Source organism: Mustelus asterias, chromosome 10 (genome assembly GCF_964213995.1).
Source record: "Mustelus asterias chromosome 10, sMusAst1.hap1.1, whole genome shotgun sequence".
In the NCBI taxonomy this organism is placed as follows: Eukaryota; Metazoa; Chordata; class Chondrichthyes; order Carcharhiniformes; family Triakidae; genus Mustelus; species Mustelus asterias.
The window spans coordinates 64,367,859-64,393,824 of record NC_135810.1 but is presented as its reverse complement, the minus strand read 5'-3'; the positions used below and the strand labels follow the sequence as shown (position 1 = coordinate 64,393,824).

Here is a 25,966-nt window from a genome sequence, read left to right as displayed (position 1 = left end):
CAGACATGTGGAAAACGTACAAACTCCATTTGACAGTCACCCAAGGCCAGAATTGAACCCAGGTCCCTGGCTCTGTAAGGCAGCAGTGCTAACCACTGTGCCACCATGCTGTTCACTCTGTTTACCCTACCTCACCTTGTGGTTAAAATTTCTCATCTCTGGAACAATGAGTAAATCTCCTCTGAATCTTCTCAAGGACCCTCACATTCTTCTTAAAGTGTAGTGACCAGAACTGGGCTCAGTTCTCCAGGTAGGGTCTAACCAGACCTTTATAAAGGTAAAGATGATCAGCCATTCCATTTTTAACTTAGAGGCAAATATTGTGGGACTAAGTTTGAGCTCTGCAAGCTAAACCACCTTGGTCATTGCTATTCTGTGTGACTGAAACAGATAGTAGGATCAGATTAATCTCCTGGCAGATCCTGAATGTATCAGCAATTGGGCTTTGTCACTCCTGGTTAATAATTTTAACAGGTCAGTTCATCATCGACTCAAGGGTCATCGTCGACTACTTTCACACTGAAACGGAGTAATGATAGACTGAGGGAATGCTCCAAAACCCTGAGAGAACTATCTATCTGGAAGCTCGAGCTGGGGACAAATGTGTTTCAAAATGGTGCCTGACCACAAGGCAAGGAAATGAGGAACAGGTTTGGAAAAACATTAAACTGCAGCAAAGCAGAAAAGCTGGGATATCTGGAATCAGATTGGCATCTGGAAAGAAGTGAAGGAATATTGAATACAGTATGGTTTATTTTTCTGACTTCCAGAGGCAATTAAACATTATTTATTGGTATAGTCTTAGAACTATTATTGATATGGCCACATATTCAACCAGGTTGGAAATAGAAATTGTGCTTTGAAACCCATTATTTTTGGTGTCTAACTCATTTTACAGGGAACACAATGAAAGATTTTATTTAACATAATGCACAAATTCTCAGTGTGAATGTGTGCAGACAGAACACAAAATTATCCTCTCTGTTTTATAGACTTCACATCTCTAACAATTTAATCCAAACTCAAGGCAGAAGAGTTGCAATGGTGAATGATGGCAGCCGGTGAGAATAATTTTGCAATGGTGCCATTCTACAAAACTGCACACAATACTCCAGGTGTGGTCTCACCATTCCTGTACAGCTGCAGTAAGACATCCTTGCTCCTATGCTCAAATCTTCTTGCAATGAAGGCCAACATACAAGTTGCCTTCCTAACTGCTTGCTGCACCTGCATGCTTGCTTTCAGTGACTGGTGTACAAGGACACCCAGGTCCCTCTGTACATCACCATTACTCAATCTATCACATTTAAATAACACTCTGAAGCAGACTCCATCTGAAGTGGATAACTTCACATTTATCCACATTATATTGCATCTGCTATGTACTTTACCACTCATTCAGCTTGCCTAAATCACTGTGAAGCCTTTTAACATCCTCATCGCCACTCATGCTCTCACAGCATCTTCTTGTCAGCTAATGTTTATTCAGAAGAAAAGCAGAGACAAAACAGAAGTCTCAATTATTTAAACCATCCATGTTTAGTATGGGCAGCTGCCTATATTGGGAAATTGGTGCTGACCATTCGCCATTATCTTAGGAGTCAACTATAAAGATCGTTGCTTATAGTGTAAAGCGTAGTGACTATTTTGGGCTGTTCAATCGTTCCTTACCCTATACTTTCCCAATTAAAACTCTGCTGTTTTTAGCCAAAGTTGGGTCTTCCAGCAGATTCAATCAGTTGTTTACACCTCTTAATCTCTTAAAATAAAGTAAAGTTTACTTATTAGTTGCAAGTAGGCTTACATTAACACTGCAATGAAGTTACTCTGAAAATCCCCTAGTCACCACGCTCTGGCGCATGTTCGGGTACTTAGAATCATAGAATCATAGAACCCTACAGTGCAGAAAGAGGCCATTTGGCCCATCAAGTCTGCACTGACCACAATCCCACCCAGACCCTACCCCCATATCCCTACATATTTTATCCACTAATCCCTCTAACCTACGCATCTGAGGAAACTAAGGGGCAATTTTACATGGCCAATCAACCTAACCTGCACATCTTTGGACTGTGGGTGGAAACCAGAGCACCCGGAGGAAACCCACGCAGACACAAGGAGAATGTGCAAACTCCACACAGACAGTGACCCGAGCCGGGAATCGAACCCAGGTCCCTGGAGCTGTGAAGCAGCAGTGCTAACCACTGTGCTACTGTGCCGCCCCTGACGTTGTATCTCCTAGTTAAGAGAGCTGTGTTGATTTTAACCAAGGTCAAGTTCCCAAACGGTATTTTCTCACTGTTAAAGTGCAATTTGTGATGAGATTTGGATGTGCCATGTGCATGTACAGATGGCATTTGCTCAATGGAATTTTCCTGCTTTTCAGAAAATATGTTGGTTGCTTACTTATTTAGTTTTACCTCCTGCCACTTACAACAGGCAAATCACATTAACAGCAAAGTGTCCACGATAAATGGAGTGGCCAATATAATGGAAATGCCTATCCCTGCTCCACCCATAGATGCAACTAGTATCATAGGTAGATATTGGCACTTTTGAAATAGATTTATGGTAGCAACAATGCTTGGCATAGAAATTTATAACACATTTTGAGAAAGAATTTTGTGACCCAGTATTTGATTTCAATATACATAAATCAATACACATTTGAGAACCTTGGCTTATTTAATTAGGGATGTTATGTGGCATCAACAACAAAAAATTGAATTAAAAGCCATAAGAATAGATGTTACAAATCTACACTCGAGGCAAACAATTTATTTTTGCCAGAATGCATATCAGAAACGCAGATACCATGACCACTTGGCTGTGCAGGATTTTCCAGTGTGAATTCATAACTTTATCCCGGTAGCTTTTTCACTTTAAGGGTTAACTTTGGTTTTCTCCTTAGGTGTAACTGTGCCAAGTTAAAATACCATATCCAGATAATTTTATTTTACACATGACAATCTGTTAGCAGGAATAAAAGAAAGCTACACAATGACACTGGGCTGATTTTCTTTCCTCAAGTGTTCCGGTCCTGACCTCATGAATTTCAATAGTTCACCCATCGGCTGAATTTTACATAAAGTGATTGATTACTAAGCTGCCTCCACATTCACCATCCAATTAGGGGTCATGGGCAGGCTACAGAGGCAGGAAGGCCAATCAAAGCACCCAAAGTGAAGGGTGACCAGTAGCCCCACTTGAAGCTTGGGTGCTGCTGATCTGAATGGAGCAGGAGGGTGCTACAGGCTGGAAGTATGACTTTACGATGGAACTGGGAGCCAATTTGACCCATCTACTGCTATCCAGAGGATCTATCTGCAGGAGAAAGGGGGAATAAATTCCAATTCTTTGCAGATTATCTTAGGATAGTCTGTTTGGCTTTTGAAAGTTAAAACCTCATATTTAATTTCTTGTTGCACTCTGACCTGCCATTCCACTTTTAGCCCCTGTGAGTAGGTGAGTTGCATTCAGAGCAAGGGTCCTGTATACCTGTGTTAAAATTGCATTGGTGAAATACACACCGACTAAATCAATAACCGCCTTAACAATCTGCCCACCACTGCCACATGTGTTGCCATTACCACTACTGTCCCACCTCCAGGCCCAAGGTTGAAGATCATTGCTGGAGCCCCAGAATACAGGTGAGTAGGATGGGATCGCCGGAACCTCCCTGATTGGGGCCTGGGGTTGGGGAGAGGTCATTGTCAAGGGCAGGAAGATGCCTTCCCCAGAATCTCTCCCTAGTTCCCAGTGGGTACCTCCGACGTACAGTATGCCTGAAAATGAGGGAATGTCCCCAACCAGGGCACAAGCATGCCTGCAAGAGTTCACTTGGTTGTTTGTCAACATGCTCTGCCCACCTCTGATTGAATACCAGTGGCAGAGCGATGAAGCCCTTCAGTGGCCACTTAAGGACCTCGGTTGATCTCCAGGGTCAAAGGGTGTTCTTGACTGAGTGAGGTCAGGAAGCTGATGTAGCTTAGCACCCTGCACTTTCCTATCCCATTATACAGCGTAACCCCCACTACCCCCAATTTCCGATCAGCCTGTTCGGAGGAGGAGAAATAAATTCTCCACAACATCTATCAAAGAAATATCAATAGGATCTAATATATGCAAGAATGCTTCTTATTTTACAAGATATATTTCCAATATTAAAATTGTATGTATGATTGAAGTCTCATAAATGTAAATGTAGAAATGTAAGAAAGTTTGATGAGAGAAAAGTTAATTAAATTGTGAACAATTTCAGATCATGACCTCTAATACTTCCTAACCTGTGGGTGAATCAAACAGGTTTATTAATATCAACAAGATTCCCAGTCTTATCGTTTGACAAATCCCCTTCAGAGCTATCAATTAAATCAAAATTAGCAAGTCGTTGAGTCTATTTCACTTCACTAACTTTTGAACAAATTCACCTAATCATTAACATTGCTCAATGTTTATGAATGTTGCAGTTGTACTGTCAAAGTCTTTATCTGGAACTTTCCAGGTTTCCCTGCCAACGGCACACCCCCATCGCGGGATTCACATGGAGAGGGGTGCGTTCAACATGAAACCCTCTTGACAATGGCAAGACTAGAACATTCCGCTGCCAGCCAATGCTGTGCCACCTCTGCCACTGTGAAACACAGCATGCTAGCGCCAACCCTCTTCTCTGCCATACTCTCCAATATATTCCATGATGATAAACCTGGCACTGAAATCAGATACCTCAGGGATGGCAAGCTCTCAATCTGAGATGGCTCCAGGCAAAGACCAAGGTCTCTGTGATTTCCTGTTTCTCGATGACTGTATCCTAGTTGCTGGTTCAGTGCTGGACACACAACGTAGCATGGACTTGTTCTTCAACACATGCGACAACTGTGGCCTTACAATCAGCACAAGGAAAACTGAAGTAATGTACCCAGCTGCTCCAGGAAAGCCTAACTCGAGGCAAAGCTTTCAGTCCATGACCACAATCTGTCAGCAGTGGATAAATTCATAAAGCTCAGCAGCACACTCACTCCAGTTGTCTATATTGATGTCAAGACATTTGCATGAATTGCCAAAAGCAATTGTAGCCTTCAGCAAACTTTGAACATCAGTCTGAGAACAAAGAGGAGAAAGTCTGCCCACCAAAAAGTGCAACAGTCCTGCCCAGACTGATTTACGCATGAGAGACTTGGAGTGCATCATTCCAAGAAGCTCAACCACTTTTGTTGAGCTACTTTCAGAAGCTTCTGAGGATCAGATGTCAGGAAAATATACCAGACATTGAAATGCTCACCTGAGCTGGTATGCCACTGTATTAAGATATTCACAGCTGAGTTGGCTGGTCATGTAGCCAGAATACCTGACGCTCACTTACTAAACTGAATGGTCTGTGGATAACTTGAGCCTGAGGTGCACGTCCATAGTGGTCAAAAGGTAGTGCTACAAGAACACTCTGAAGGATTCACTTGATGCTTTGATGTTAACTTCAAGTCCTGGGAAAAAGCTTGCTTGCACCTGGATGAACCAAATAAAAAATGGCGCAGTCTCCTTCAAAAGTAAACGACGATCAGAGATAAATGCAAGGAGTGGTAATCCTGAGTCAACTACTTGTCCAATACTTTATCATCTGTGATATCCTGTCCTATTTGCAGCAGAACCTTCCAGACACAGATTGGTTTTAACAGTCACTGAAGTAACCAACGGAACCCTACCAAACACCCCAGAAAATGAACGTGGTCATCTTCACCTCAAAGGATAAACAAGATGATGCTAAACAGAATGCTGTACAAAATGTAATTTAAAAAAATAATTTTCAGAATTATTTTAATAAAAAATATAATTTAATGCAGATTCATATTTTGTCAGCTTTCTTTTGATATTTAGAAATATGGTCCATTCTATATTTTTTAAATGAAATGTTATTTCTGATTAATCTCTCTCTATTCTAGTAGAACTAGATCTCATTTTGCTTTTTATTAGAGTTATGGTTAACCCAGTCAGATGTGGTAACTTTATCATATATATCTGCTTTTAGTGTGAGCCAGAAACATGTATCAGCAAATTGTTCACTGCAGCCTCCGGGTTTTCATCCATTAATTTTCAGTTAAGGCTTTGGTGTGTGCAATCATATATGACCTTTTCAGAATGTACCAAGGGGCAGAGCATTGGTTTTTGTTTCACAACACTGACCCAAAGGTAGATGGCAAGCATTAAATCGAAGGGGACACTGATTCTGACAAACAACCGATTTGCAAAGAACAATGGACACTATAAAGCAAAGGATAATTAAAACTTTAATGCAGAAGACCTTTTGCAAAAGTTTTGTTGGAAAGCTCCTACTCATACATTGCACATGGATGGATTGATTTGGAAATTGTGTTTCAAACTTTTGCACTGAGACTCCATGCTATCCTGATAGCCATAATGTATGAGTTTACAATTTCTATGTATAGTGCACAGTGGTTAGCACTGCTGACTCACTGTGCCAGGGGCCCGGGTTCAATTCCAGCCTTAGATGACTGTGTGTGTGGAGTTTGCATGTTTTCCTTGTATCTGCGTGGGTTTCCTCGGGTGCTCCAGTTTCCTCTCATGGTTCAAAGATGTACAGGTTAGATTGATTGGCCATGCTCAATCAAGTGCCCCTAGAGTCCCAAGATATATAGATTAGGGGAATTAGTGGGGTAATATGTGGGGTTACATGGATAAGGCCTGGGTAAGGTGCTCTATCAGAGTGTCAGTGCAGACTAGATGGACTGAATGATCTCCTTCTGCACAGTAAGAAGTCTCACAACACCAGGTTGAAGTCCAACAGGTTTATTTGGTGTCACGAGCTTTCGGAGCACTGCTCCTTCATCAGGCTATGACTCACCTAACGAAGGAGCAGTGCTCCGAAAGCTCATGCCACCAAATAAACCTGTTGGACTTTAACCTGGTGTTGTGAGACTTCTTACTGTGCTCACCCCAGTCTAACACCAGCATCTCCACATCATCTCCTTCTGCACTGTAGGGATTCTATGATTCTATCTCCTGTGACAAACTTTTCCCAATGAATCTAAAACTAACTGTGTATCAAAAAACACTTGTCACATTCCATAAAGCAGATTTCACATTGCTATTTATGGATTGCTTGTTTATCATCAGTTCATAGTTAATTTTCCATGAAACATTTAATTTAAATGAGACTGAATTTTATAAAATGAATTATTTTAGGTGAGGAAATTTTATTCTTAGTTGATTACCTTTTGAAAAGACCTACAAGGTGAGAAAGGATAACACCATTTTTCAACCATTTTTTCACAGTGACAAGTGGTTCAAGGTCCATTGATGAACTTGCTGTGGCATGAGTTCCCCACAAAATGTTCATCTTTTACCCAGATTTTAACTCAATGCAAAGAGCAAATGTGGGGCAGGAGGATGAGCATCAAGCTCACCTTCACTCACTGTGAAATTTCAGTCATCTTAACACCCAGGCCTCCCTTGAGTAGATCCAATTCCCATCCAAAGCCATGTCAAGTCAGCAGGTGAAAGTTGGGAAAGTGCAGCAGGAGAATGCAGTTGGGGACCAGCAGGAATAGTCCCAGGCAAGCTGGGTGAAAGAAGGTTCCCAAGTGGACACAGAAATTCAGAGCAAGGAAAAGCTTAAGGGTTCTGAGTGGCATCCTGCCCATCCTTTCTGCACCCCCTGGTTCTTGGAGAAACATTTCAAAGTTACCTTTCCAGCCATATCTGGGACTGCTGCTCTTCTGTGCCAGGCTACCCTGACATGACTGACACCAGATACCAACCACACAGCTGTCAAAATGTAGTCTGGGTCTGAATGTTTTACAGTAAGAAGTCTAACAACACCAGGTTAAAGTCCAACACGTTTATTTGGTAGCAAAAGCCACTAGTTTTTGGAACAGGATGTTCCTTCGTCAGGTGGGTGGGAGTTCGGATCACAAACAGGGCACGAAGACACAAACTCAATTTACATGAATAATGATTGGAATGTGAGTCTTTACAACTAATCAAGTCTTAAAGGTACAGACAATGTGATGGAGGGAGCATTAAGCACAGGTTAAAGAGATGTGTATTGTCTCCAGACAGGACAGCTAGTGAGATTTTGCACATCCAGGCAAGTTGTGGGGGTTGCAGATAGTGTGACATGAACCCAATATCCCAGTTGAGGCCATCGTCATGTGTGCGGAACTTGGCTATCAGTCTCTGCTCAGCGACTCTGCGCTGTCGTGTGTCGTGAAGGCTGCCTTGGAGAACGCTTACCCGGAGATCAGAGGCTGAATGCCTGTGACCGCTGAAGTGCTCCCCAACAGGAAGAGAACACTCTTGCCTGGTGATTGTTGAGCGGTGTTCATTCATCCGTTGTCGTAGCGTCTGCATGGTTTCCCCAATGTACCATGCCTCGGGACATCCTTTCCTGCAACGTATCAGGTAGACAACGTTGGCCGAGTTGCAAGAGTGTGTACCGTGTACCTGGTGGATGGTGTTCTCGCGTGAGATGATGGCATCTGTGTCGATGATCCGGCACATCTTGCAGAGGTTGCTGTGGCAGGGTTGTGTGGTGTCGTGGTCACTGTTCTCCTGAAGTCTGGGTAGTTTGCTGCAGACATGGTCTGTTTGAGGTTGTGCGGTTGTTTGAAGGCACGAACTGGGGGTGTGGGGATGGCCTTGGCGAGATGTTCGTCTTCATCAATGACATGTTGAAGGCTCCGGAGGAGATGTCGTAGCTTCTCCGCTCCGGGGAAGTACTGGACGACGAAGGGTACTCTGTCCACCGTGTCCCGTGTTTGTCTTCTGAGGAGGTCAGTGCGGTCTTTCGCTGTGGTGCGTCGGAGCTGTCGATCGATGAGTCGAGCACCATATCCTGTTCTTATGAGGGCATCTTTCAGCATCTGGAGGTGTCTGTTGTGATCCTCCTCATCCGAGCAGATCCTGTGTATACGGAGGGCTTGTCCGTAGGGGATGGCTTCTTTAACGTGTTTAGGGTGGAAGCTGGAGAAGTGGAGCATCGTGAGGTTATCCGTGGCTTGCGGTACAGTGAGGTGCTGAGGTGACCGTACTTAATGGAGATGCGTGTGTCCAAGAATGCAACCGATTCCATAGAGTAGTCTATGGTGAGTCTGATCGTGGGATGGAACTTGTTGATGTCATCACATAGTTGTTTCAGTGAGTGTTCACCATGAGTCCAAAGGAAGAAAATATCATCGATGTATCTAGTGTACAGCATCGGTTGAAGGTCCTGTGCGGTGAAGAAGTCTTGTTCAAACCTGTGCATGAAGATGTTGGCATATTGAGGTGTGAATTTGGTCCCCATGGCTGTTCCGTGTTTCTGGATGAAGAACTGGTCGTTGAAGGTGGTCCAGGATGAAGCGGATGAGTTGTAAAATTGCATCTGGAAACTGGCAGTTGCTGGTGTTGAGTACTGAGGCAGTTGCAGCAATGCCATCATCATGGGGAATGCTGTTGTAGAGTGCTGAGACATCCATGTTGGTGCAGATTTTCGCTGTGGCGCGTCGGAACTGTCGATCAATGAGTCGAGCGCCATATCCTGTTCTTATGAGGGCATCTTTCAGCATCTGGAGGTGCCTGTTGCGATCCTCCTCATCCATAGCTATAAAGCTGTAATGGGCGGCATGGTAGCACAGTGGTTAGCACTGCTGCTTCACAGCTCCAGGGACCTGGGTTCGATTCCCGGCTTGGGTCACTGTCTGTGTGGAGTTTGCACATTCTCCTCGTGTCTGCGTGGGTTTCCTCTGGGTGTTCCGGTTTCCTCCCACAGTCCAAAGATGTGCGGGTTAGGTTGATTGGCCATGCTAAAATTGCCCCTTAGTGTCCTGAGATGTGTAGGTTAAAGGGATTAGTGGGTAAAATATGTAGGGATATGGGGGTAGGGCCTGGGTGGGATTGTGGTCGGTGCAGACTCGATGGGCCGAATGGCCTCCTTCTGCACTGTAGGGATTCTATGGTATTCTATGGTAAGACTCACATTCCAATCATTATTCATGTAAATTGAGTTTGTGTCTTTGTGCCCTGTTTGTGATCAGAACTCCCACCCACCTGACGAAGGAACAGCCTGTTCCGAAAGCTAGTGGCTTTTGCTACCAAATAAACGTGTTGGACTTTAACCTGGTGTTGTTAGACTTCTTACTGTGTTTACCCCAGTCCAACGCCGGCATCTCCACATCTGAATGTTTTAAACAGATGTTTGAATGTTAATGAGACCCTCAGCTACCCCTGGGTCTTTGTATGCCAGTGGCCACTTGTTAAAATAGCATGGGGTGTATGTGCAGCACAGTGCTGGTGGCCCATTCCCATGAGGTGTGAAGGGTTAAAATTGGGGCTTGTACATTTTATACATTTGGTGCACTTTCCACATTATTGTAGATGACACCTTTTCCAGAAATACATTTTTCTTGCTAGATTTATTTATTTCTGTCACACCACACTAATGTTATTCAATTCAAAACAGACTTTGCAGATTTGAGGCAAGGAAACCTTGTGCAATTCAAAAGGGATCAAATCCTCTGCATTATGATTTTTCAATTACTGCCATTCTGCTGTGGTCGATCTTGGCTGCAAGATTTGATTAGCCCTCCAGCCGCTGTGATCACAATTTATCCGTTTCTAACAGCACCTTCCCTACATGGCGATAGAGATGATTTGGCTGTTTTATGCACACAGTGGGTAAATGCCTAATCATGTGACTGCAAAGAAGGCCCCAAATTAATTGAAATGAAATAGACAGATAGTCAATGCTTCTCATGCTTTTTGATTTCAGCTTGCCTAACTGGGTGGGGATGGGGGGATGCTCATTTTGCATCTCGTTGATGCCATTTAAAAGATTCTTGCAGTAATTGAAGGGAAGGTGCACTCTGCCTGTCGAAACTGTCAGTGGGATTTCTGTACAATGGTGGACAGGGCAGAAGGAGGGAAATGTTCTCGATCCACCAGTTATCTGTAGCAGAATCTTCCAGACACAACAAAAGAGCTTTTTCCGTGCTTGTGAGGAGGTGGGTGGTGGGGGGAGGGGGTTTAGTTTTATTGAGGTGAGGGATGTATCAATGAGGAGAGTAGTGCGTACAGAGCACTGCAGTGGAAGTGGAGATGGAGTGAAGTGTGCAGTGACTGCTCTTTTACTGGACTGATGAGGGTTGTGAGTGCCGTGGCAGCAGTACCTCAGCACTAAGCAGAGTAATGAAAGAGATAGTAAGATGTCTAGGCAGAGCTGTTCAGTAAGAGTCTGATCAGGCCACAGAGTGTGTTAGTGTCAGGACCATTGGCTGGGACATGGCTTCAATGCCAAAACAAGTTTAATGATTTAGAAGGGTCGCTATTGTAAGCCTCCTAACTCATCTCTTTCATCATCCTCTGCTTAGTGCTGAGGTACTGCTGCCACGGCACTCACAACCCTTGTCAATCCAGAAAAAGAGCAATCACTGCATGCTTCACTCCACCTCCATTTCCTCTGACTGCAGTGCTCTGTACTCACTACTCTCCTCATTGGTACATCTCTCACCTCAACAAAACTATCCCCCCCCCCCCCCCCCCCACCCCCACCCCGCCACTAGCACAGAAAAGGCTCTTTTGCTGTGTCTGGAAGGTTCTGCTGCAAATAACTGGGAGCAGGCAGGGGAGAGCCACAATTTGAAAAGAGGGTGGTGAATGTCTGTGTGCAAGTGGAACATCAGGAGAGTGACATCTGGCAAAGCTGCAGGAGAAGTCCTTCAGGGATTTAAGCCATTTTTTTCCTCCTTCCCTTCTCACCCTTACACATGATGCATGACAAATGGTTGCAGCTTTCAGAAGCTCAAAATCCTGAGTCCATCGGTGTAAAATAGTCACCAATAAATCCAACAGAGAATTCCAGAGTAACTTCTTCACCCAGAGCGTGATTAAGATATGGAGCTCACTCCCATATGGTAAAGGTGAGGTAAATAACATAGGCCACAGGGTTTTATCGCCCTGCCATAGCATGTCTCCTCCTGGTGGATGTGGTGAGCCATTTAAATCTCCATTCAGTTTGGTGGGACTGTAATATCCCGCTGGGCAGGAGGGTCTGTAAAATCCTGGCCATGGATGCATTTAACACAATGTTAGCTAAGCACATAAGAGAGAAAGGAACAGAAGGTCTTGCTAATAGAGTTGAAGATAGAAAGAAAGACTTGCATTTATATAGCACTTTTCACATCCACAGATGCTCCAAATGCTTTAAAACCAAGAACATACGTTTTGAAGTTGTAATGTAGCAAATCCAGCAGTCAATATGTGTAGAGTAAATTCCCTTGATATCAGTCTGACTTGGCCGTGTAGCATGGACATCGACTGCACGATGAGTGATAATACGAACACAGGAACTAGGAACACTCGGCCTCTCGAGCCTGCTCCACCATTCAATAAGATCATGGCCAATCTGATTGGAACCTCGACCCCACATTCCTGCCTACCCCCGATAACCTTTCACCTCCATGTTAATCAAGAATCTATCTATTTAGCATTGCCTTAAACATATTCAAAGACTCTGCCTCCACTGCCTTTTGAGGAAGAGAGTTCCAGAGACTCACGACTCTCTGGAGAGAAAACATTTCTCCTCCTTACTGATTGTTTCCATTCCTCAGATGAACCATCCTCCAGAGCCAGGCAGGACTGTCTATTATCATCAGAAGGGATGCTGATGACAGAAGCACCAGTGTCACAATCTCTCTGCACCCAAGCATCAGTGCAGATGCAGCTCATTGGTAGGCAATAGTTCATTGGTTCAGTTGGTGAAAGCATATCATGCTCACGTGAGAAGCTGTATGACTCACCTGTCCCACCAACCAGGGCAGGCGAGTCATACAGATGCCCGCAGATTTGGGGGGGGAGGGGGGGAGCAGCTGCACTTCAAAGCACTCATGATGGAGCAAATGGCAACTGCCACTGGGGTACAGGATTTTCTCTGCTGGTGTGCAACTTGTGCCAACAAGCATTCCTCAGGGGGATGTTTAACATTCAAATTGGTGAAATAGCTTCATAGTTGCTTGAGAATCATTTAATGATTGTTACTGGACATGCATTGCGTTTGTCTGTATTGTTTCATTGCTGTTAATTAAACCTTTTCCTCAGAGATTATGTCACAAAATAATGGTTTCCCACACTTCATTAGCAAAACGGGAAAATCAAATAATTTGTTTCCATGGAAAATTGGTCTTCCATTCACAAATGAGTCTTAACCAAACTCAACATTAACCTTGACTCAGACAGCAGTGCTGCCTGCAGCAAAAACACGTGTCCCTCATCTTAGCCACCCTGCGGTTATTTTGAGAAATAAACTGTTAATTTAATTCTAATTAATACATGACATTTTACACTTATGTGCAGTAAAATAAGCTCAATAGCATCTATTCAAATCCATTCCACTTTTGATCTTTATCTGTTCATGCTTATAATAGCAATGTGATACTTATCCAATCTATCCATAATGGGTTAAAAGTAAGCTTCAACGGGAGAAAAGATAGAGACAGAGCAGATAGAGAGAAACTGCACCTACTCATGAGAGGATCAAGAAAGAGTGGGCACAGTTTTAAAGGAATTGGCAAAAGAATCAAAGACAATATGGGGAAAAATATTTTCACGCAATGATTGGTTAAGGTCTGGATTGCCCGACAGTGTGGAGGCAGGTTCAATCGAGGCATTCAAAAGAGAAATAGACTGTTATTTGAAAAGGAAGAATGTGCAGGGTTACGGGGAGAAGGCAAGGGAATGGCACTAAATGGATTTTTCATTCAAGGAGACAGTGCAGATATGATGAACCAAATGGCCTCCTTCTGCACTGCAACAATTCTGTGATTGTGGGCTAACCTGCACTAATAATTTTGCATGGAAATTCCATTGGCAATCTTGTTGTCTTTGTCATGCGGATCCAGTAATCTACTCTTAAATACTTTGGTAAATCATCTGTCTTGACTTTGAACATCTCAACAATAACAAGAATAACAACTTGCACGTTGATAATGCATTTAATGTAGCAATGTAGTCCCAAGGCATGCCAGAATTTAACACCAAGCCACTTTAGTGCATTAAGCATCCAAGCCACTCCTGACAATTTAGTCCAGTGAGGAAAGGGTGCTGGTTAGCATTCCCAACCAGAAGTCAATTGAGGTCCTTCTCCTGGTATTGAATCACATGAGCATAATAATTATGAAATAAAATAATGAATACTTTAACCATTGACGGGAGGTGGTATTGACGCTGATCCAGGAGTGGGAGTGGGAGTGGGTGAGAGGGGGTCCATAAAGAGCAGGGAGGGAAGGGTGGGTGCTGGTGACCATTCAAGCCAGGATAAGAGGAGGGGAGGCTGGGGAGGAGACTCCCCAGCTCATTCTCGCACAGACTATCCTGGAGATAAGGGACAGAAGGTGTCCCTGAAAGGATACAAATAAAACAGTCAAATTAAAGGAAAATCCCTTAAAGTATGGAACAGTTACTCACTCTAGTTGGCAGGTATGTTTGAAGCCTGGTTGGGGGCGGGGGGGCGGGGTTCCTTCCTACTTGGTCAGCCATGTCCAACAAGGGCTGTGTCCATGTATAGATCTCTGCCTGCCCTCTAAACTGACCCATTTCTCCTCCAACTGGCCAGGCCATCCTGACTGACCCCAATGAGCCTACCTACCTCACTGACCTTTCCTCCAGGGCTCCAGCAAACACCCTCAATCTTGGACCTACCGCAATACCAGCAGTGGCCACCTCTCCCACTCAGTAACTCTTGGAGATGGGAAATTCCCCGTGAAGATGCCAAAGGCCCCATTGCCAACCTGTTAAGTTGGGTTGCATGGGTGCCCAGAATGGCAGTGGCAGGGTTGACTCTGGCTGGCTCTTTGGCCAATGGATGAACCCACCATCGCAACCATTAAATTCTGCCCAACATGTTCATATGATCAAGTCAGCTTTTCCATTTCAATCTGTATTTATATTAATTCTCTGACCTTGTATGAGGATCACATTTTAGAATATGACCATCATAATTTTGCAGAATAAAATGGATTAGATATTTTCTTCCTTTTAAATCATCTGCCATATGCATTGTCCAGAATGAAATATTTGGGCTTGTTCTCATTCTAACAGAGGAGACTGAGGTGATGTAAGTAATGTTTTCAAAATTATGACAGTGGGTTTGATACGACTCTGAAATGTTTTCATCCAAATTAAGAATTTGGATGTAGTAAAGTTCCTCGGTCAACCACAGAGTTTGTGAAGATTTAAATTTAAGCCTGTCAAAGGAAAACAGTAAACTCAGTTAGAGGCTGATAGGGTTTCAGGTGGTGGAATGGAAAGAAGGATTGAATAATTTCCTAGTAAGAAGTTAAAAGCTACTAATTTTGAAATCATAGTAGAAAACTGGGTGTTGGAAGGACAGACCAGAACAAAGAACAAAGAATAGTACAGCACAGGAACAGACCCTTCAGCCCATTAAGTCTGTGCCGACACAGATGCCTCTCGAACCTAATATTTTCTTGCCTCTATGTGGTCCACATCCCTCTATTCCCTGCCTATTCATATATCTATCCAGATGCCTCTTGAATGTTGTTATAGAATCTGCTTCCGTCATCTCCTCTGGGAAAGCATTCCATGCATTCTCGACCCTCTGTGTGAAAAACTTGCCCGTTATATCTCTTTTAAACTTTCCCCCTCTCACTTTCAAACTTTAGACTAGATGGTCCAATTGATTTTTCTGTCTGAAATATTAATATTACTTTACCAATAAGGATGGAAAAGCTGATCCAATTAAATTGTTTGCCATTGTGTAGGTTTCACAGTTAAGGGAATATGTATGTCTATTTGGAAGATAGTCAGATGAAAGATTATTCACTGAAAAGTTAACAATATCATGGAATATGTTACGCAGGAAGATGACTGAAACAGATCAAATTAATTTAAGGAACAATTTAGTACAGGTCAGGAGCAAGAAGGAATTGAAGGTAAAAAGGTGGGACTAATCTATGAAAAAGTGATCAAATAAAATTTCTTAGTTCTGATATGGTTACGAGTTAAAAAATAGTTTATCAATAATGCTCTGTGAATTATTGTGGGACTTTGCTGAGTTATTCAATGGACAGTTTTAATTAAAAAGTGTTTTTAGTTTTACATAATCTCTACATTTACATTACGTTCAAGTACAACACAAATGATACCTTACCCTTAAATGGTTAAATTGGCAGCATGGTACATGTTTTGCAACACACTCCATTAAATATCATAATGTACATAATTATAAGCAGTCCTAAAACATCACTCATCATCTGCATTTAACTCAATGCACCTCCATCTGATTTGAATGTCATTCTAAATGCAGGCTGTAATACTGGGAACATAATACTGCATTTTGACTCTGAAAATAAACCCTCACATTAGAGCCTAAATAAAACTTTAATTACAGCCTCTCTTACTAATGCCCTCCCTCAGTAGAAAGAACTCAAGTAAAATTGCTGGGGAAATGCAACATAGTTGACAAAGCAACATCCTGAAAACATTACATTTTCGTGAATCAATTAGGCGTTAGAGGACTTTGGTTGGCAATCAGGACAAGAATGGTGTTCAAAAGGATCATTATAAAGTGTCCTACAGGCAGACAAAAGACTACATATCACCACCCCCTTATTTCCTCTTTAATTATGCTGTAAAGAAGCTGTGATGTACCCTGTAATAATTCAGATGCAATGTTTAAGTGATGAGATGATATGAATCTGGTCTCACAGTAACAAAACTACTGGTGCCGCATTCAAGTTCAAATAGGCACTATTGCTTGAATTGCCAGACTGTTATGAGGATTGTCACACTGCTTTCTTCCTCTAACATCTGTGTTATCATTAAATGTGTCCCTTGACAGTTTAAGGTCTGCTGGATATTAAACTGGCTGGAGTTTCAGAAATTGAAATGACACTACTGGGAGGTGGTGGTGTAGTGGTACTGTCACTAGAATAATAATCCAGGATAGCACAGTGGGAACCAGGGTTCACATCCCACCAAGTCAGATGGTGAAACCTGAATTCAATAAAAATTATAATGATGATCATGAAATCATTGCTGTGGAAATCCAACTGGTTCAATAATGCCCCTTAGGGAAGGAAATCTGCTGTCCTTACCTGGTCTGGCCTACATGTGACTCCAGATCCACAGCAATATGTTGACTTTGAAATGGCCTAGCAAAGCAGAGCAAATAGGGATGGGCAATAAATGCTGGCCCAGCTAGCAGTGCCCCACACCTCTTGAATGAATTACAAAAAAAACTTATTGTTAATTAATAATAAGCATTGCTACTGACTGCACTTGTACGAGATGCATTTCTGCTTAGGAGAATCCAAAAACATTTCCATCCACATTAAGTGCATCAATCCCTGTTAGCCAAATGATAATAGCTATTTTTTTTTGTCAAATTAGCCTCTGATCTGCTAATAATGAATTCAAATGCAATTCTTAATCTTTTTTGCAAGTTATTGATTAATAATTTATTGCTCAGAATATATTTTACTCACAGGATGAAAAAAATAGTTGCCTATATAACAGTCAGACTGTAATAGGTGAACTGTTATAAGAGCATTCAAATAATTTTTATTTTTAAAATCTTCCATTACTATTTCTCAAACTATAAACTATGCAACCTAAATATATTTCATATATGACTGAGAACCCCCCCAAAATTGCACATTTTGACAGATATAGGTTTAACTATGAACTTCATTTTGCACGTACTACTTTAATTTAACAATTGCCTACTTTGGTGCTTCCCCAGTCTTTGTTTCATTCTCTTCTGTGTGACCTGGGAGAGCAGGTATTCAGGTAGTAACCTCCTCCAAAAGAGTCAGTGTTGTTCCGTTCTCTCGAGTCTACATCAATCAGCAAAGCCATTTTCCTTCCTACATTGAACCTTCAATTTTGTGCGTCTGTGTCTGTCGTATCCACAGCAGACACTGTAAATATGCTAATTAACAGTTTACAAAGAGGCACAGGTTTAGTTTGAATTAAGTTTCATAGTCAATGTCCCCTAAAGACATGCAGAGTTTGACATTTCTAAGTGCATTAGTAACCTTTATAAGGCTGTCACTGGAAGCCAGTTGAAAAGTATGTTACAAATGGGCTCATTTATATATGCTTTCCATTGGTGAGAGAACCTAAAAATATACTTCCTTTCAGCAGCTATGACAAATGAAACAGCCTTATCAAAGGATTCTATGGCATTGATACTCAGTAGTTTTGTATTTTACTTCACAAATACAGAATTTCCTAGCCTGTTAGATTAAGATTTAACCAGACAAGTGTCAGTTCTGAGAGAACGGACATCATTAGAGACTGAGATCAAATTCAATCAATTCTGTTCAGGGACTGTCCACGAATTATGTACATTGAAAATCCATATATATTAAGCAATTCCTATGACCAGTTCAATCGTTTTAAGAAGCCTCACTCTAAAGTAGATATATTTCCTAACCATTCCCATAAAAAATGGTAATAAAATGATGCATTCAAAGAACAGAACCATTCTCTGCTTCTTAATCCTAGACTGAAGGTTGTACTGATGTTACTCATGAGGCAACTTCCTATCTTCATTTCTATTTCACCTATGCACCAGTCTAACATGTGGGCAGACACAACAGCATCAGCAGGGGTAACCAGGTGTTGCTGATAGTCATGTAACATTGGAAAAATGAATCATAGCAAGCTGGCAAACTGTACCAGAAATTATTAGCAACTCCAGGTTGTTTTGAGTACTTTGTGTGACAGGGGTTTATGAACATTGGCCACAAATTCAGTGAACTGCTCCAGATGGTCATTGTCTCCTGCAAAATCGTGCATCCGTGTTTGGCAAACATGACCAGTATTTCCAGCGCTGGCTCATAGTAGAAACAGTCAGACATGTGCCTATGACTCACTGGTGTCAAGCTGCAATGGGCGGAATTGAAAGGCAAAAATATTCAACTGTTGGAAAGAAATGAGGCCACTGAGAATTCCTGCTCATCAGGATGATGTGAGGGGATCGAGAGACAGTAACAGCTGGGCCGAACAAAGAGAATGAATTTGGTACTGCAGCAATCCATGTGCAGCTTGGGGGCATTGAATAATTCTGCTCTTGGAATTCTTAGAATCATTTGTGTAAATTAACCTTTCTCTGAGATGTAGTTGATCGACCTGAAGCTCAACTTCTAACCATAGAATCATAGAACCACAGAAAATTACAGCTCAGAAACAGGCCTTTTGGCCCTTCTTGTCTGTGCCGAACCATTTTTTGCCTAGTCCCACTGACCTGCACTTGGACCATATCCCTCCACACCCCTCTCATCCATGAACCCGTCCAAGTTTTTCTTAAATGCATTTACCACTTTATCCGGCAGCTCATTCCACACTCCCACCACTCTCTGCGTGAAGAAGCCCCCCCCCCCCCCCCCCCCCCCTAATATTCCCTTTAAACTTTTCTCCTTTAACCCTTAACCCATGCCCTCTGGTTTTTTTCTCCCCTAGCCTCAGCGGAAAAAGCCTGCTTGCATTCACTCTATCTATACCCTCAACTTCACCAGAAGTATCATGAAAGAAAGTTACCACTGTTGCAGCTCCTAAATGTATATAAAAGATATGCTTCTCAAATCACAGAATTGTATCAGAGTTGTTATGACTCAGAAAGGAAGCTATTTCGCCCAGCATGTCTGCACCGGCTCTCCGAATGAGCAACTCACCTAGTGCCATTCCCTTATCTTTTCCCTGTAATCCTACACTTTCTTCCTTTTCAGTTAACAGTCTAATTGCCTTTTGAATGTTCAAACTAAACCTGCCTCCACCACACTCACAGGCAGCACTTTGTAAATCCTAACTACTCGCTACATAAAGAAAATACTCCTCATATCACTTTTGTTTATTTTACTAATTACTTTAAATCTGTGTCTCTTGTCCTTGATCTTTTCACGAGCAAAAACAGTTTCTCCCCATCTACTCTTTCCAAACTCTCCTCTCAACCTCCTTTTCTCTGAGGTAAAAAGTCCCAACTTTCCAAATTATCTTCATAACTGAAGTTCCTCACCCTGAAACCATTCTTATGAATGTTTTCTACACCCTCTCTATTGCCTTTGCATCCTCCCTAAATTGCAGCACCTAGGACTGGATGCAATACTCTAGCAGAGGTCTTATACAGTCCAACATAACCTCCTGACTCTTATGCTCTATGCCCCTGTTAATAGAGCCCAGGATGCTGTTTGCTTTATTAGCTGCTCTCTCAACCCATCCTGCCACCTTCAGTGACTTGTCCACATACCCACTCAGATCCCTCAGCTCCTTCACCCCATTTATTTGCAAATTGCAATTGCACTGCATTGAATATCCTCTCCTTCCCTGCATACATTTCATATTCTATTTTTAAAACTTCTCAGCAGACAAACATAATTTATTGATGGCCATGATTACCAATAATCTGCTTTAAGGTTTGAACCAGACAGTATCAATACTCAAATTACTCTGTGAATGTCATATACAAAATTAGATAGAAAAGTTGGAACTAAGTGAGCAGAAAGTGGTCCAGTTTATGTATCAGAAATGACTTATTGGACTTATAAGGCACATTAATGAAATTAACTCAACAGACCACATGCATCAGAGAAATAATGTGTGATTTTGTTGTGATTTGAATGGGAACTGATGAATCAATATGCTCATACTTTGTAATCATAACTTTTTTCTTTATTCTTTCATGTGGTGTGGGTGTTGCTGGCAAAGCCAACATTTGTTGCCCATTCCTTATTGTCCTTGAACTGAACATTTCAGAGGACAATTAACAGTCAACCACATTGCTGAAGTCTAAAACTTGCAGTTATAAAATAAATGCATAAGCATTAGGCTACCAGGCTGCTCAATAACACTGATAGAAATAATCTATGTGACTAATTCCAAATTTTAAAGCTTCTCCATGCAATTCAGAACAGTTGTGGAAAACTGGCACAAGCTGGTCAGATGTGATGCATGGACATAAGGGAATGGAGAGGGGGGGATCTCTATTTTTTTATGTTTGGGGTATGGTTCTTTGAAGAACTAGGTTTCTCTTGGAGTTGATTTCTGGTAAAGCACCTGATTTCCAGTAAATTATCATGTGATCATGATAAGCAAAGAAGAGTCAACCAGTTAATTAAGGGGTAGGTAAATTGTGGGCATGGTTCTGTTTCAAGCAGGTTTTTTTGTGTTCAGACATCTGACTGCGAAACAAGAAACATCTCTTTCAGGCAGAGTTCATTTAAAATTCAGCGTAATGGCTAAAATGGTTTAAAACTCTTGTTAACTGAAGGACTCCTAACAGAGAGTTGAACCATGTTCAAAGGAGAAAGAGAGAGCAATTTAGATGCAAGACTCCAGAGTGAAAGAATATTAGAAACAGAAGAGTTCTGACCTGACATGGCTATGCTGAAGATGCTAATGACACCTGTGTTGAATGGGGAGTCTACAACTGTGAGACAGTTGGAGGAAACTTGAAGGGCCAACCTTGCCAGAAGTAAACAGAAGGCCCAAGAAATCTCTGCACTCATATTGAAACAGTCCTCAGGCTAAGTTGTTAATCTTCCAATTTAGGATAAGTATCTAAATATCTGACTTGAGTTTAGTGCTTTAAGTCAAAGGGATGTAGCAGGAAATTAGAGTTAAGAAGTTCAGTTTAGAGAATACGTTACCGTGTCCATTGTACCTTTAATATAATTAATGTAACTGACTATGATAGCGTAGTTATTAATATTCATCTTCTTTGATTTTTGTGTCGTAAAATCTTTTTAATTTAAACTGTAAATCTTGTGGCTTCATTCATTTAGTAAATATTTGAGTTTTTTTCAATAAATAAATAAACACATCACTGGTCTCTATCAAGATCTTTATGAGGGAAATACACGGATTCCACTATCCCCTTGAAAATTCCAGAAATACAGATGAATTATCATTCAATTATATAACTTCAAAGTTTGCTTCCAGTTGAAATGTTTTGCATTAAATTTAGTCCTTAGATCAGATTCCCTGCCCTCCTCCCTTCAATGACATGCTTAATTAAAGGGGTAATACATAGAAATCTGGCATGGAACCTTTATAAGATTCTGCTGCATTAGATTTTGATGAGCAAAGAAACCTGAAGGTGAAGAGATAGTGAGGATAACTAATGTGCTACCTTTAGCCGTTGGTTGCAAAATCACTATTGCATTCCTTAACATGCAATTTTAAAGCAATCACATGACATGATTTTAACATAGGTTTCAACACGTTTCTTTAAATTGGCTAGCACTTTAGCTTAGATTGTTGATGGAGGACTGTCATACAAATATGTTAGTTAACTTCTGGGCTTGGCTAACAAAAGCTCTGTTAGGTATTGCCAAAATAGTCAGTGAATTGTCAGAACTGAATCTTACCAGGGAAAGAATGCCTTCTGAACGTGCTGTTCATGCCAGTTAAATTATGGGCCACCTGTGTACTTTCAAACGCTCTGTAAATGATTAATCAAACTAACATCTGTAATTACCTTCCAAATATAATGCGCGTTAGGCACTGTCATAAAAATAGTGAAAGTCTGTGAATGTCACAATGACTAACTTTGCCCCAAGGCAATAAGAATTTAAGTAATGATAGTATTTCATTCTGTATATCAATATAGTGGAGACTGCTTATACATAACTCATGCAGCAAAAAGTCTGCAAAACATTTTCCTATTTGTTTACCATAGAAATGAAGAGAATGATGCTGTATCTCAGAAAAAAATCGATATCATTAGATGCAGCTGTGCACATCATTCTTGCCTTGTTAAATTCTTAAACAACATATTAGTTGTCAAACTCAACATTCTTTACCTGCACACAAAGTGATTTGAAAACATTCTTTTTTATTTGTCCTCCAGGTTCAGAACCACAATCAGCTTTGATGAAGGCATGTGCCTAAAATGTTAACTTGTCGCTTCTCTCCACAGATGCTGTGCCTGAAATGCTAAGTGTATCCAACAGCTGCTGCTTTTGTTTCAGGACCACAATCCTTGTGTAAAGTAGACAATTGATTTTGGGTTGACTCACAATCTGAAGATGTACTAAAGACAGCAATCTATCGTCGTCAACTGGCTTTTGGATTACTTTTTTTCTTAAATCAATTTGAAGGATGTTGCAATTTAAAATGTAGTGGCTTGATATAACAAAATTCAAACATGCTGATTTCTCTGTTCCATCAATGCCAATCTGTAGAAGTCTGTTCTGTGACTTGGTAAAGCTAATAAATAAAGTTTGATTGCAATAAATTCAATTTCACTGTAAAGTAGTTGGTTAATGTATCCATTACAAGGTATCTGGAGTTCAGCTACATTCTGGATGAGAGTTGGGCTAATCTGCAAATAGTTCAAAAACTTTATTATCTTCTTTCTTCTTCAAATGTTAAAACTTCAAGTTTGGAATATTCTAATTATTCCTTCTGGATTTAACCTTACTTCTCATTTTGTTGGTGTCCTGCGCTATTGGCTTCAATTTTTTCAAATTGGCTTTATAATGTTAAAAATTCATTCCAGCCTTAATCATTATACAATGGTTGTAGGATCCCTATGGCACTATACTGTCACTGAACCTAACCATCATTATAGTCTTAATAGTTGCAGGTTCATTTCTAAACATTTCGACCATTTTACTGATCTATTAGCAAACTAGAATCTATCATGACAATATATGCTCAATATTCCAGCACTGAAGCACAATGCCAGATAAAGTTCTCGTGACGGTCAAACCGCCCAAAGCAATCTGAACATCGGATTTAAAGTAAAACTAATTTTAAAATGTATTCCTCGCATGTCACAAAAATGCGCTAAGTTCAAGGTACTCAAATGTTCTGAGCAAATATTTAAGAGGGATATAGTCAATAAATCTAAATATTTTCTGCAAAAGAATTAAAAACTCAAGCGTAAACATAGCTAGTTAGATGTTCAGTATATAACAAAGTGAATGATCAGTACAAAGATTTAAAATAAACAAAAACACGGCTTTGCATACTTTAGTTGAGTGTTTGCACATTTAGGATTATTAAGCAGGCAGATGTCGTGGGAACCTTTTGCCAGCAATGCCAGGTTTTAATAGATAATTCAAACCTGCTTAGTCATTGACATACTCGGAGCAGATTAACAAAAGACTGGACAAATTATTGAGAAAAATAATAGCAAAATACCTTCTGTGTGTATGGCGGAGATGTAGGTCCAGTTGTATCGTTTTACAATGTCGACCATGGCACGGGCTTGACGAGCATCGGATGACACCACCCTTACAAAATATTTAAACAGTGTTTTGTCACTCAAGTCCATGCTTGTGGCAGAGTATGCAATCTGAGGTATGTTGAAGAGTTGGAGCAGGTTCTGCACTTGAATGGCCACAGAACTGGAACCAGGCCCGATCACCCCAACGATAGGTTTCTTGACTCTGAACGGTACGGTAGTTCCATCAACACAGCGCACGATTCCCTCCTCTTCCTCATTGGAGACCAGGGAGTCCCTTATGAACTCAATGCTTTGCTCCAGAGCCACAGCGGAATGCCAGCAAGAGTCCCTGATTTCACATCCTAACGTTATGTTTGGTAACAACATTTGGTCTGAATTTATGCGTTCCAGCGTGTGGAGCATGGCTTCCACTCTCTGAATGCCATATTGCTCCCTTATGGCGCCGCATTTCCTCTCGTGGACCTTGTCCGCGGGTGGCTGATGGTGGACTGAGAATAATGCCCCAATGATGATGTCCCCCGACTGGTGGGCAACCACCCTTCTCTCACCCGACTGGGCAGAAGCGCTGAAGTGAAAGTTCCTGAAAACATCTCCCACTGTCCATATGACCAGAAGCCACAGTAGGAAAACCATCTTATTACAAGTGTCCTTGAAGTTCAGGAAAGCATTGTGATGGAAGATTGAAACTATTTGGAGCTAAAAGCAGGTGAGAAGATGTTAACCAATGAACAGTACGAAGAAATCAAGAACTTCCAAACTTCATCTTTCTCGAACACAAGTCACCATTTTTGAGGGGTTCCAAGGATGTCACGATTTCAATGCCTATTATTAAGAAAAAGGAAAAACATTCAGAATATCACTAAGAATTGACTGCCACTAGACACTGCCACATACGCTCTCACAATCCAAAAATGTTGAATCTTTAACATCTACCATGCCCAAAGAGCATTGTGTTTTGAAGATAATTCATATGGTTCAAGATAAGGCTGTGGGTCCACCACAGTACAATCATTTACAATTAATCTATATTGTTTTACATTATAAGTCTGTACATTGACAATCCATCTACATTCAGAACGTGTACCACTTTTGTTTCATTGGACAGATCAAATGCTATGAATATGTCGCATGGAGCAATCCCACATGGAAAACATTCCAAATCTGAAACGTTGTAGCTTTGTGTATTTGTGGTTGGTTATATCCGCCCATGAGTTAAGTCATAATTCCGTTCCATCAGAAAGCTAAAAGGTTGGCCAAACCTTTATAAACTCATTACCTGATCACAGGAACCATTGCAATACAGACAATACACCAGTGGCTTTATTATTAGACATTTCATTTAAGTGTTTGTAACCTTTGCTTAATATAATTTTGTTAATCTTTTGTTTCCAATGTTGTTGATTCCTATCGACGTTGACTGCAATAAAAAAGACAGCGGCTATTTAAGAAGCTGATATAAGTTTAAATTCTGGGCGCATACCATTTACATGGAGCAGAACCATTCAGATCTTTCCTGTTCGATGGGCCGCGACAGGCCCACTCTACTACTGCTATTTTTTTAACCTGACCACGTTATATTTGGCCAATACTTTGGTTAAACACCGTATACATTGCAACCAGGATCACCCTGCATATACCAGCATTTCTCCAAAATAGATTCTGATCCTAAAAAACATGCTTCGAGTTGACTCAAATGTTGGTTTCGAAGGCATAATGAATCAGAAATTAATATCTTCACACCAGTCATATATTGTACATAACGTG

The 25,966-nt window shown here is 41.3% G+C and overlaps 1 protein-coding gene across 1 annotated transcript in view; it reads right to left on the bottom strand.

Moving 5' to 3' along the window:
* Positions 1-24,835, bottom strand: part of grm5b (glutamate receptor, metabotropic 5b) — a 598,451-nt gene extending 573,616 nt beyond the window's left edge. The window contains exon 1 of the mRNA XM_078222796.1: positions 24,157-24,835. Coding sequence (XP_078078922.1) covers positions 24,157-24,835 — 679 coding nt within the window. The remainder of the gene's footprint in view (positions 1-24,156) is intronic.
* Positions 24,836-25,966: the final 1,131 nt, after the last annotated feature.